The 13,955-nt window shown below is 36.5% G+C and overlaps 1 protein-coding gene across 1 annotated transcript in view; it reads right to left on the bottom strand.

Annotated features, from left to right (window-relative positions):
• COG5 (component of oligomeric golgi complex 5) overlaps positions 1-13,955 on the bottom strand; it is a 262,931-nt gene that overhangs the window by 103,428 nt on the left and 145,548 nt on the right. The window contains exons 9-10 of the mRNA XM_049783180.1: positions 11,372-11,484; positions 10,957-11,034 (exon numbers count right to left, since the gene is read on the bottom strand). Coding sequence (XP_049639137.1) covers positions 10,957-11,034; positions 11,372-11,484 — 191 coding nt within the window. The remainder of the gene's footprint in view (positions 1-10,956; positions 11,035-11,371; positions 11,485-13,955) is intronic.

Genomic DNA, 13,955 nt, shown 5'->3' on the forward strand with positions numbered 1-13,955 from the left:
AATTTGCTGATAGATGGATGGGTCTGGAGTATATTAACTTGAGTATATGAGTCAGAGAGAGAGACACACACACACACACAGAATGATCTCACTCATATCTGGAATATAAAGTAAAATAGTAAGGGAATAACATACTTGCCCAAAAGCAATAGAAACAGAGAGCAGAAAAACTAGTCCTTAAGAGGAAACTTGCTATACTGGATGGGGAGAGGTAGGATAATGAGGGAAGGAAACACTATGATAATGATAGAGGAAAGTGGTCACTATGAACCAAGATTAGATGCTGAAAGGAAGTACAGCGATATGCATGATACCCTACTAGTATCATAAACAATAGTACCTAAAGGGGAATGAGAAGGAAAAAGAAAAAGAAAAAAGTGCCTATCACAGAGTTAGGTTAACAGGGTAGGAGGGAAACTGGGGCTGGTAAAGAATGGTGTTGGAACATTGTATGCTTGAAATTAATTCATGAATAATTTTGAAACTCATAGTTAAAAAAGTTTTTTTTTTTTTTTTTTTTTTTGTGGTTTTTGGGTCACACCCGGCAGTGCTCAGGGGTTACTCCTGGCTCCATGCTCAGAAATTGCTCCTGGCAGGCACGGGGGACCATATGGGACGCTGGGATTCGAACCGATGACCTCTTGCATGAGAGGCAAACGCCTTACCTCCATGCTATCTCTCCAGCCCCTAAAAAAGTTTTTTAAACCCAAAATAAACTCCTTTGGGAAAAGTAGGAGAGAGCATTCATAATACTGGATTTGGCAGAGAATTCATGAATTTAATACTAAAATTACAAGAAAATAGAAAGAAAAACATACATGTAGGATTATATCAAAATTCTATGTGACAGAGAAAACAATAATAAAAATGAAGGAAACCCACAGAATGGGAGAGATACTTGCAAGTCTTTAATGTGATAAGGGTTAATGTCAGAATAAATTAACTTAACACCAACAAAAACCTAAGAAGTTGATTACAAAAATGTCTTATGAACTTAGTTCTGGGGCTGTAGAGCATGGAAGTGAGGTGTTTGACTTGCATGCACAAAGACAGTGGTTCGAATCCCAGAGTCCGCATATGCTCCCCCAAGCCTGCCAGAAGCCATTTCTGAGCGTAGAGTCAGGAGTAAGCCCTGAGTGCTGCCAGGTGTGACCCAAGATAGACAAATGGCCAACAGGCATATGAAAAGAAGATGAACACACTGAACATGATAAAATGCAAATCAAAACCATAATGTGGTATCACCTCACCCTCATTAGGAATGGTACTATCAAAAACAAAGAAAATAACAACTGTTGTGTGAGGCTGTGGAGAAATTGCAATCTCTGTTGATGGGAATGTAAAATGGTGTAGCCGCTATAAAAACTGTATTGAGGTGCCACAAAAAAAAAAAATTAAAAATAGAAGTACCATATGTCACATCTTAAGTTACTGCATTACTAAAAAGAAAATAACTACATTTCATCCAGTGTTATATTGCTACTTGAATAAGCAGCCCAATTCCAGATTAGTTCTCATAACAAAATAAAGAGGTATAGAAAAGTACTGCTACATAATTATTTAAAAGAATTACTAATGTTTTTTAATTGCACTGCACATAAGTGGTTTTAGAAAGATCTAACTGGGATTTCAATGGCAAACTCAATATAGCATATGCAATTATTTATAATGGTACATACCAGCAGTTATATACAATGTTATTTCAATAAAACATTTAATACCTGCAAATGTTAACATAAATTAATACTATATAAAATTTTAAGGAAGTAAAATAAAAATCAGTAGATACAAAGTCTATGGCTCTTACAGAAAGCCCAGTTTTTCTAATGTACAAATATTATTTTTATATACCATGGGCAAACTTAATACAGAAATATTTCTTTAGGTCCGCCAATTACAGTCTTCTTCAAACACTAGTAATTACCACCAAAATACCTTAAAGCTTTGTTAATATTTCCAGGGAATATTATAACCAGTAAGTTCTTGTGAAGGAATACCTCTCATTGGAAAAGAAAACCAGTTGGAAAGCAGCTTTCTGAAGGTAAGAACTATGTCACTGTTCAACTTTTTATTTCAGTGCCTAGCAAAATGAATAACCATTTTCAAAATATTTCGTTTCCATTTCAGATATTAATTGCTCATTTACATTCATTCAAAATTTTGTTTAATCATTTCCTGCAGGTAAGAAAATGAACATTTGCCTTGCACACAGCTCAGCCACATTCAATCCCAACATCTCTTGAGCCTGCCAAGAGTAATTTCTGAACCCAGAGCCAGGAGTAATACTTGAGCAACACCAGGTGTGGCCCCAATATCCCAAAAATAAATTTAGGGTGGGAGAGAGCGGGAGGGTGGGAGGGAGGGGAGGTGGGAGGAAGGAAGGAAGATTTGTCTTAATTCCTGTACTACTTTGGTTCTCCTACCTGGTCACTTTTAACAATCATTTGTTTCTTGATTTTATTCCATTCATTTTTATAATATATCACATGCAGATTTTTAGAATCTTTATTGGATAATTCTAACATCTAAATATCACTTAGAAATTCTTTAGGAGTCTAAAATTTCTTTGGATTTACCTTGTTTTTTCCTGTTGACTCACAACATAATTTCTAGTTTATTTATAGAATTGATGATTTTTGTATGGTGAGCTCATATTTGGCTGACCTTAATATACAGAGAAGTCTGAAGGCTAAAACTAGAACTGCTCTACAGAGAATCTGAGCTTGTTTCATGTGGGAGAACGAGACTGTTAACAATTGCAGACCATGTTAGCCATCTTCACAGGTCTTAAGACTACCAGGTATATTATTTCATCTTGATAAAGCTCCAAAGCCTCCTGGACTGATCTTATCTTTGAATTGGACATCTGATGCCTGAGTCAATGCAAGGCTGGCAATGGCCTAAATATTAAACAAATATTTTCTATAGATTCAACTATTTTAATCTACGTACATACATATAAATGTATGTGTGTACATTAGTTCCTCATAAATTCTGCTAATTTTCGAGGGTAATGACATATTAAAATTACGCTATTCTTGGGCTAGAGTAGTAGCACAGCAGGTAAGGCATTTGTCTTACATGCAGCTGAACAGAGTTCAATCCCCGTCAACCTATATAGGTGTCTGAGCCTGCAAGGAGTAACCCAGAGTGCCATCAGGGATAGCCCAAAAACAAACAAATAAACAAATCTAAAACTGTGCTATTTAAATTAGTCTATAATTGTATTATCAGAATCTGGAAGGTTCTTAAGAATGTAATCAGAAAACTGTAAGATAGCACAGCAGTAGGGCGTTTGTCTTGTATGCAGCCACAATTAAGGACGGACAGTGGTTCGAAACCTGGCATCCCATATGGTCCCCTGTGCCTGCCAGGAGCAATTTCTGAGTGTAGAGCCAGGAGTAACCCCAGAGTGTCGCCAGATGTAACCCAAAAACCAAAAGAAAAAGAAAACTGGTAGAAGTGAGAATTTTTCTTTTCTATTTCTTTTTTGGTTTTTGGGTCACACCTGGCGACACTAAGGGTTACTCCTGGCTCTACGCTCAGAAATCGCTCCTGGCAGGCTTGGAGGACCATATGGGATGCCAGGATTCAAACCACCGTCCTTCTGTATGCAAGGCAAATGCCTTACCTCCATGCTATCTCTCTGGCCCCAATTTTTTCATTTTTTATGTAAGGGTATCTACTGAAATTATCTGACTTAGTAATTTAAGAGGTTTGTTGCTAAATGACTTTTTGTTTAGGGGCCACATTTAGCACTGTCACGGCTTACTCCAGACTGTGTTCAGGAATCACTCTTGGCAGTGCTAGGGTATGATACTAAGTGCTGGACATCAAACCCAGACCTGCTGCACGCAAAGCAAGCATCTTACCACTGAGCTATCTCACCATGCTATTTTTTTTAATAGTTTAAATTCTTGCTAGCAGGATAGCTGCTCAAAATGCTAAACACATTCCAAATTTAGCCCAAAACACCCTACACACATGATCACAAGATTCTGTTCAATGATAAAAACTGCTGGCTCAACAAATGAAAGTATTATATCTATACTCCAACATAGTGCCAAACTGTCTTAATTCCAAAGTTGAAAATCTACAGCCTTTCTACTAGTTAATAGTCTCAATAATTGACCATGCTCACTTTCAAAGTGATTTATATTGCATTAATAATTACATAGTGATACTAGAACTTTAAACTGGCTTTAAAAGACACAAAAATTAAATATATGATGGGCCAGAGAAATAGCACAGTGGTAGGGTATTTGCTTTAGATGCAAAAGGACAGTGGTTTGAATCCCGGCATTTCATCTGGCCCCTCAAGCATGCCAGCAGCAATTTCTGAGTGAAAAAGCAGGAGTAAACCCTGGGCACTGCCAGGTGTGACCCAAAAACAAAAAGCAAAACAACAACAAAAATTAAATATCTGAATTTAAATTCTAATTTAAAATGTAATAATATAGTCATACAAATAATACAAATTTTTATTTACTACAAGAAATAAATAGAAAAGGGAAGACATTTCACACTTAAAAGTTCACAAGATTTTATAACTTATAGGTAGAAATGTGTTGAAATGGTAGAAAGAATTGAAAATAGGCTAGGACAAGTTAGCAAGGACATTTATTAAACAAAACAAAATTTGTTATTTTAATTAAAAATATACTTTCACATAGAGGGGCCTGAGCTCTAGCATAGTAGTAGGGCATTTTTTTGCACATGGCTGACTCAGATGGACCTTGGATAGATCCCCGGTGTCCCATATGTTCCCCCAAGCCAGCAGCGATTTCTGAGCATATAGCCAGAAGTTACCTCTGAGCATTACTGGGTGTGGCCCAAAAACAAAAAAACAAACAAAAAGTAAAAAATATATAGATATATATTTTCACTACATGTAAACTATTTTCTGAAGATTTGTTATCCTTAATAGTTTGTACAGTTTTATTCATAATGAGCTCATTAATGCCCTCCTTAGTCTTATTGTATATTTTATATGATGGACAACTGTGAAAAATTCTGAATTTCAATAAAGACTACAGAAATTATCATCATAAAGAACTTTTCTCCTTAAATGTTTCAAATATCATATTTTGAATACTAATATATACAACTCTGTCACCTAAAATCAAGCATCTTTCTAAATACAAAGACAGATTTGATATATTATTTTTGAAATTGCTTTTAAAAATAAATCATTTTTTGGAGACGGAGAGATAGTGCAGTGGTTGGACATTTGCCTTGCATGTGGCCTACCCGGGCAGATGGTGGTTCGAATCCCAGCATCCCACATGGTCCCCTGAGCCTGCCAGGAGTGATTTCTGAGCTCAGAGCCAGGAGCCAGGAGTAACTCCCAAGCGTTTCTGGGTGTGGCCTCAAAACAAAACAAATCCATTTTGGGTTTAATAAAAGGGTATAGGTGATTTAAAAATTCTCATAATATCAGAACTACTTAAGCCATTCCATTTTTATAGCCATAAAATTTAAAATGTTTGCCCATTAAGTTTGCAATTCTTTAGTAAAGAATATAATCATGGGGCCGAAAAGATAGCATGGAGGTAAGGCGTTTGCCTTGCATGCAGAAGGACAGTGGTCCCCCGAGCCTGCTAGGAGCGATTTCTCAGCATAGAGCCAGTAACCCCTGAGAGCTGCAGGGTGTGACCCAAAAACAAAAACAAGAATATAACCATAATAGTTAATCTTGATATTTAATTATTCAAGCAAGTATGATTTCTTAATTAAATTACAATTCTGATATTTTCTGAAATTAATTAAATTTCTGAAACATCATGAATCAATGAACATTCATACATTATAACTATTGAATTTCTCCCACATTAAGGTGCTTTACAGCACATGGTATGTTTGTGAGCCTTATATGAGTTTAATTGTTTGAAAGATGACTGAAATAACCTCATTTTCCGTCAGTTCTATAGATCATACTTCTATCCCAATTCCTTTGTTTTTTTATTTTTATATTCTTGCTAACGAGTGGTGCTCAGGACTTACTCCTTGCTCTGTAACAATCCCAGTGTTATATGACATCCTGAAAGATTATAGGTCCAATCTGGGTAACACAATCAATAGAAATTAAGTTTAGCTAATGTCTGATAACAAAGCCCAGTGACATCGATTTTCTTTCTTTTTCTTTTAAATTAAAAACATTTTTTTTTTTAGTTTTTGTAACACACACACATACACATGCACGCACGCAATGCTCAGAATACTCTGGGCTACTACAGTTATAGCTGATCAGGTTAGATGGTTAGGGGCAAGTGATGAGACACTTTCCAGCCTAGTGGTTCTGAAGCCCACATTAATACCCAGTAATGCTCCTGGAAGGTCACATGTTACTGGAGATAGAATTACAAAGATGTATTGCAACTCTTAAAGCTATTTTCCTAAACTCCTAGATAATTCATTATACTATCCTACCTTGGACCATACTTGAATTGGTGTTGAGAAGAGACCTTTATGATTTGGTTTTCCAAATCATACAGATGTGAGCTATAAATAAAAAATTATTTTAGAATACTTATGAGGGCCAAAATGATAGCACAGTTATAGGATGTTTGCCTTGCAGGCAGCCAATTCAAACAGAAGATGGTTCAAATCCCCACATCCCGAATGTTCCCCCATGCCTGCCAGGAGCAATTTCTGAGTGCAGAGCCAGGAGCAACCTCTGAGAACTGCCGGGTGTGACCCAAAGATCAAAAATAAAAATAAATAAATAAATAAAGAAAAAATAAAGAAAAAATTAATTTAGAATATTTTAAAATATCCTGTATTAGCTATGATACAAATATTACTAAATAATGATTATAACTGGCAAAGTTCATTTTGTATAATCTTAGAATCTGAAGTAATATTTTTTCATAAACAATTTTCTTTCATCTTTGGGTTGGTTTTTGTTTTGTGTTGTTTTGGGGCTACACCCAGTGGCACTCAAGGATTACTCCTAGCTCTGTGCTCAGAAATTACTCCTGGCAGGCTCGGGGGACTATATGGGATGCTAGGAACTGAACCCAGATCTGTGCTGGATTGGCGATATGCAATGCAAATGCCCTACCACTGTGCTCTCTCTGGCCCTCATAAACATTTTTCAATATAAGGAAATAGAAATAAAAATATATATTATTATACCTCTAATCAACCAACTAAAATACATAATATTGAAAATATCAAATACTGACAAGGATGTGAAACAAAGGGAATGGTTTCTTGGCTATGGAGAATGGAAAATGGTATAGCCACCTTAGAAGGTATGTTGACAGTTATTTGCAATGCTAAATACAGTCTAACCAAATGATAAAGTGTACTTCTTGATACTAAAATGTATGTACACACAAAATCTATATGCAAATATTTATGTAAGTTTTATGAATAATTAGAAAAAATATTTTATTTCAAAAATAAATGAATAAAAATGCATATTCATAAAATGAAAATTATGAGCCAAAGCATATTCATTCATACAAAAGTAATGAATTATCAAATCATGAAAAGACATAAAGGAACTTTAAATACTTGTTTTAAAATGAAAGAAAATAGTATGGAAAGCTATCTACTGTCTGATACAAATAATATGAGATTCTGAAAAAGGCAAAATTCTAATGGTAATCAAGACTTGCGAGAAACAGTAGGAAAAAGATTAAAAGAGCATAGATGATTTTTAGAGAAAACTACAGAAATATTTCTATGGCAATATGATGATAATGTGTGACACTAAACATTTGCCTAATACACACAGATGTGGTACACTGATCATAAAGCACTAACTACTATTATATCTTCTTAAAGTTTATACTTACATTAATTTACTGTATGGTTCCAAGGGTTTTCCAGTTTTCCATAATGTGTTAACATAACGATAATATGTTAAGTTTAGCAGATGTACTTTTCTTTTTTATATATATCTTTATTTAAACACCGTAATTATAAATAATTGTAGTTGTATGATTTCAGTCATGTAAAGAACACCCACCTTTACCAGTGCAACACTCCCATCACCAATGTCCCAAATCTCCCTCCTCCCCAACCCAACCTACTCCAGACAAGCTTTCTACTTCCCTCATTCATTCACATTGTTAGGATAATTCTCAATGTTCTCAATTTCTCTAACAGCACTCATCACTCTTTGTGGTGAGCTTCATAAAGTGAGCTGGAACTTCCAGCTCTCCTCTCTTTTTTTCTCTGAGAATTATTGCAAAAATGTCTTTTATTTTTCTTAAAACCCATAGATGAGTGAGACTATTCTGTGTTTTTCTCCCTCCCTCTGACTTACATCACTCAACATAATAGATTCCATTACATCCATGTATAGGAAAATTTCATGACTACACCTCTCCTGAGGACTGCATAATATTCCGTTACGTATGTACCAAAGTTTCTTTAGCCATTCATCTGTTGAAGGGCATCTTGACTGTTTCTAGAGTCTGGCTATTTTAAATAGTGCTGCAATGAATATAGGTGTGAGGAAGGGATGTTTGTATTGTATTTTTGTGTTCCTAGGGTATATCACTAGGAGTGGTATACCTGGATCGTATGGAAGATCAATCCCTAGTTTTTGGAGGAATCTCCATATCGCTTTCCATAAAGATTGGACTAGACAGCATTCCCACCAGCAGTGAAAGAGAGTTCCTTTCTCTCCACATCCCTGCCAGCACTGCTTGTTTTCCTTCTTGGTGATGTGTACCAATCTCAGTGGTGTGAGATGGTACCTCATAGTGGTTCTGATTTGCATCTCCCTGATGATTAGTGATGTGGAACATTTTTTCATGTGCCTTTTGGCCATTTGCATTTCTTCTTTTACAAAGTGTCTGTCATTTCTTCTCTCCATTTTTTGATGGGATTATTTTTTCTTGTAAAGTTCTGTCATAGCTAGCAGATGTACTTTTCAACTAATATTTTTTCAAACCTAAACCTTCCCTAAGCATAACATATGCACTACTAGAAATACATTAAATACAGTACCCAAAGCCTGCCAGGAGAAACTTCTGAGCGCAGAGCCAGGAGTAACGCCTGAGGGCCGCCAGGTGTAACCCAAAAGCAAAAAACAAAACAAAACTAAGTCTACTGTATCTAATCCATATGGTATGAATGATGTGGATTATGTGCACACCTGCATTTCTATGCAGAATTCTGGTTATGTGATGGGAAATAAATGACCCTAAATGAAAACCCAGGACACACACACACACACACACACACACACACACGCGCGCGCGCGCGCGCTAAAAGTGAGCTTCCCTAGAGGGTGTCTCTCTCTCTCTCTCTCTCACACACACACACACACACACACACACACACACACACACACATTACTGAAGGACCTAAGAGTATCGTATCTAATCTCAGTGACATAAAAGCTGATTCAGCTGATGCACCTTGTTCTTTGGTTTTACTGTACGATATCACAGCAATAATTGTAGATAACAATGGTGGTAGTCTTTAGAGATAACTGAATACATTATATAAAATATTTAAAATGTTGTGTTGAACTTACAAAGAAAACAGTTGTAACATTGGAAAGTTAGAAGAATGTTTTCTTTGGAACACAAGATGTTATTTAGAATTTTATAATGAGTAATTCAACTAACCATTATAGAAACATAACAATGATTAAATAAAATGTCAAGTCAGGTACCCCTACACAAAAAAGGCATTCTCACTGACCATGAAGCCAGAAGATGGAGATGAAAGAATATGGAAAATAAATATTAAAAAAATAATAAAAAATAAATATAGCAATACACTTAGGAAAATACAACTGAACAGAACATGCCATCTTAAATGGAGATTTTTAACATAATAAAATTTTAATAATGATTTTAAATCTATATTATTTTTTATTTTTATTTTTTATTTATTTATCTTTTTGGTTTTTGGTTTTTGGGTCACACTGGGCAATGCTCAGGGGTTACTCCTGGCTCTATGCTCAGAGGTTGCTCCTGGCAGGCTCCGGAGACCATATGGAATTCCAGGGTTCGAAACACTGTCCTTCGCATGATAGGCAAACGCCTTACCTCCATGCTATCTCTCCAGCCCCAAAATATATATAATTTTAACATTAAAATCCTTACTTGGCAAAACTCTCCTAATAGAAAAGAAAATTGGGGGAGGGGGGGGAAATATTTTGGGGCCACATTCAGCTGTGCTCAAGGCTCACTCCTGGCTCTATACTCAGGGGATCATTCCTGGTAGGTTCAGGGAACCAGAAGGAGTACTAGGGAGTGATTCCAAGGAGAACATGTGGAAAATGTCAATTGTAATTGTAATTGCCTTATCCTTTGCACTGTTGCTCCAGTCCTCTAGTAAATATCTATGTTTTTTGTTTGTTTTTGGACCACACCCAGCAGTGCTCAGAGGGTTACTCCTGGTTTTGTGCTCAGAAATTACTCTCAGCGGGCTCTGAGGACCTTATGGGATGCCAAAAATCAAACATGGATTTTCCACATGCAAGGCAAATGCCTTACGCACTGTGAAATTGCTCCAGCCCAATAGAAGAAAATTGTATATTTAGCAGAACATTTAAAATCTTTTACTCTAAGTATTTACATAAAAGAAAAGAAAAATTGGATTGGGGGGGGGGTTTGGTCCACACCCGGTGATGCTCAGAGGCTCCGGCAGGCTTGGGGAACCATATGGGAGACTGGGAATAAAACCGTAGCCCATCCTAGGTCAGTGTGTGCAAGGCAAACGCCCTACTGCTTGCGCCACCATTCTGGCCCAACTTCAGAAATTTGACTATAAAAATATTGATATTGGGATGAAGTGATAGTACAGTGATTATAACACTTGCCTTGAATGCATCTAACCAACCTGGGTTTGGTCCCCAAGTTGGCTAGGAGTTGATAGCTATCCCATAATAATTCTACATGTAGCACCTCTATAAGATAGGAATACAACACTTTATCAATCATCCTGTATTTTCCTATTGACAGTATTTTTATTTAAACATACCTTCACTATTTCTTCAATAAAACAAATGTGAGAAACAGGATCTCTCTTCTTAGCTAATATTTTTTGTAGATGTTGAACCTAAAGTGGTCATAAATATAAATGTTATTATTGGGTATTTTTAAAAAAAATATATAAAGCTTTCACATGAGCAATTTTATGGAAGAGGAAGTAACACTTATCTAAAATTTATACATACATTATAATTAGTTAATCTATGCAATATAAATGTTTAGAGATTTTAAATAACCTATCTAAGATAACACAACATGAACTAAACAAAAATTAATTGATTTTAAGTAATTTTCCTTTGTGTTAAAAATTAATTCACGATGAATATAATATTTTATAAATGATTATTGCATATTATTTTGAAATGAATTCATACTGAATATAAAATATTCCCTAAGATATTTACCTGTCCACAAACATTACATATATGATCCATAAGTTTCTCTATGTTGGTCCAAAGGGAAGCACGGAAAGCTGCAGTGTTTCCTGGGGTTGGCATAGTAGATCGCCCAGGTCCCCCTGTTCATAAAGTGAAAAGAAATAGGAAAGGCTAAGATTCTTAATATATAAAACTTTACTAGGAAAAGTATATATAAGCAAAAAAATAAGATTTCCATTTATTTATTTATTAGCTTTTGAATCACATATGGCAGTGCTCAGGGGTTACTCCTGGCTCTATGCTCAGAAATCACTCCTGGCAGGCTCGGGGGACCTGAAAGGATGAGAAGGATACAGGGATTCGAAACACCATCCTTCTGCATGCAAAGCAAAAGCCTACCTCATGCTATCTTTCCAGCTCTAGGATTTCCATCTTTAACAAATAATTGTAATATTAAAAAAATCACCTTGGACTAAAGAGATAGTATATAGATAGGGCAATTGCCTGGCATGTAACCAACCCAAGTTTGATCTCCAACAACTTATACAATGCCCAAAGCCCACCAGGAGAAATTTCTGGATATAGAGCTAAGAGTACGCCCTGACTACCACCAGGTGTAGTCGCCAAACCATTAAAAAAATAAAATCAAACAATTGCTTTAAAAAAAAAAAAAAAAGAAATCACACACATAAGATAATAAGGTCCAACTCCAATGACAATATCATGAAGATTTCTCAGAAAAGTAAGAATTGAGCTGCCATATGATCCAGCAATTCTACTTCTTGGTATCTAACCCCAGGATAAATCAAAAAGAAAAGCAGTCATTCAAAATATGGAATCAATCGAGGTGTTTGACTACAAATGAGTGGTGATGAAAGTGTGGTATGTATTGCATAATGGAGTACTATGCAACTTCAAAGAAGGAAATCATGCAATTCACTGTAACTTAGGTAAAACTAGAGGATACTATGTGAAGTAAAATAGAATAAAGACAAATATAAGCTGATCTCACTTATCTGTGGTAAGAAGAATGAAAGGTATCAGAGGGTTATCTAGATTATTCTGGACCCTATACTGTAGAAATGAAAAAAAAGAAATTAAAAGGGAAAATAAGAGATGAATGTAAGGCAGCAGTCATGGGTCACAGGCCTTGGACACATCTGCAATGTGGAACTATGTTATATTTATGCAGCTGAAGGAAGAGCCAAAAACACTGAAAGTATAAGATTTAAGCAACAATCAAACTTAAAAATGTGTCTGTTGGGGCCAGAGCATGTAGCAGCGGTAAGGCGTTTGCCTTGCACTTGGCTGACCCAGGACGAACCTGGGTCTCCCAAGCCAGGAGCGATTTCTGATAGCATAGCTAAAAGTAACCCCTGAGCGTCACTGGGTGTGCCCCCCCCATCAAAAAATGCATTTGTCAAGGAGGTAGACTAGGGAGAGGGAGGAAATAAAGAACACTGGGGGATGGAAACTGAGACTAGTGGTGGAACTGTAGGAAAACTATATCTGAAACTCGACTATGAAAAATTTTGTAAATCACAGTACCCTAATTAAAAATGTAATTAAAAGTAAATGAAATCGGGGCCGGGAAGGTGGCGCTACAGGTTAGGTGTCCGCCTTGCAAGTGGATGGACCGCGGTTCGATCCCCCGGTGTCCCATATGGTCCCCGCAAGCCAGGGGTGATTTCTGAGCGCAGAACCAGGAGTAGCCCCTGAGCGTCAAACGGGTGTGGCCCAAAAACCAAAAAAAAAAAAAAAAAAGTAAATGAAATCAGGGCCAGAAAGATAACATGGAGGTAGGGCGTTTGCCTTGCATGTAAAGGGATGATGGTTCGAATCCCAGCATCCCATATGGTCCCCCGAGCCTGCTGGAGTGATTTCTGAGCATAAAGCCAGGGGTAACCCTTGAGCACTGCCGGGTGTGACCCCAAAACAAAAACAACAATAAAAAAACTGAAATCAACACATAAAAATAAAAGATACTAAACCACAAGATAAAATGGAAAGCAGAGATTGAATTGATTTCTAAAGGGAAGGAAATTGGTGAGGATGTGAGACAGTAAATAGTAAGCAGAATAGGAATAGAAATAATAAGGACCTAGAGTACAGCAGGGATGGTGCTTGACTTGCATAGTGACCCAGGGTTCAAATCCCTTATAACCCATATGGTCCCCCAAGCCTACCAGCAGTAATTCTTGAACTCCTAAGCACTAAGTGTGGCCTAATAACAACAAGAAGAATAAAAGTAGCAAAAGCTTGTAAATCAAGCAAAATTGTTAATTAAAACTTTTGCTTTTTTTTGTTTTGTTTTTGTTTGGGGGGGGGGCACAGCTGGCAGCGCTCAGGGGTTACTCCTGGCTCTGTGCTAAGATTTGCTCCTGGCAAGCTCTGGGGACCATATGGGATGATGGGGATCAAACTTGGGTCCTTCCCAGGTCAGCCACATGCTACTATGGTGCTAATGCTTCAGCCCCTAAAACTTTAGCATTTTAAAAGAACTAAAAAAATTTGAATAAAAAATCAGGAACAGAAATTATTATAAGACTGAGAACATAATCTCAATCCAAGTAATTTTTTTATATCTATAAGGAACTAAGCAAAAAAAAAA

This window comes from Suncus etruscus, chromosome 1 (genome assembly GCF_024139225.1).
Source record: "Suncus etruscus isolate mSunEtr1 chromosome 1, mSunEtr1.pri.cur, whole genome shotgun sequence".
Taxonomy (NCBI): domain Eukaryota; kingdom Metazoa; phylum Chordata; class Mammalia; order Eulipotyphla; family Soricidae; genus Suncus; species Suncus etruscus.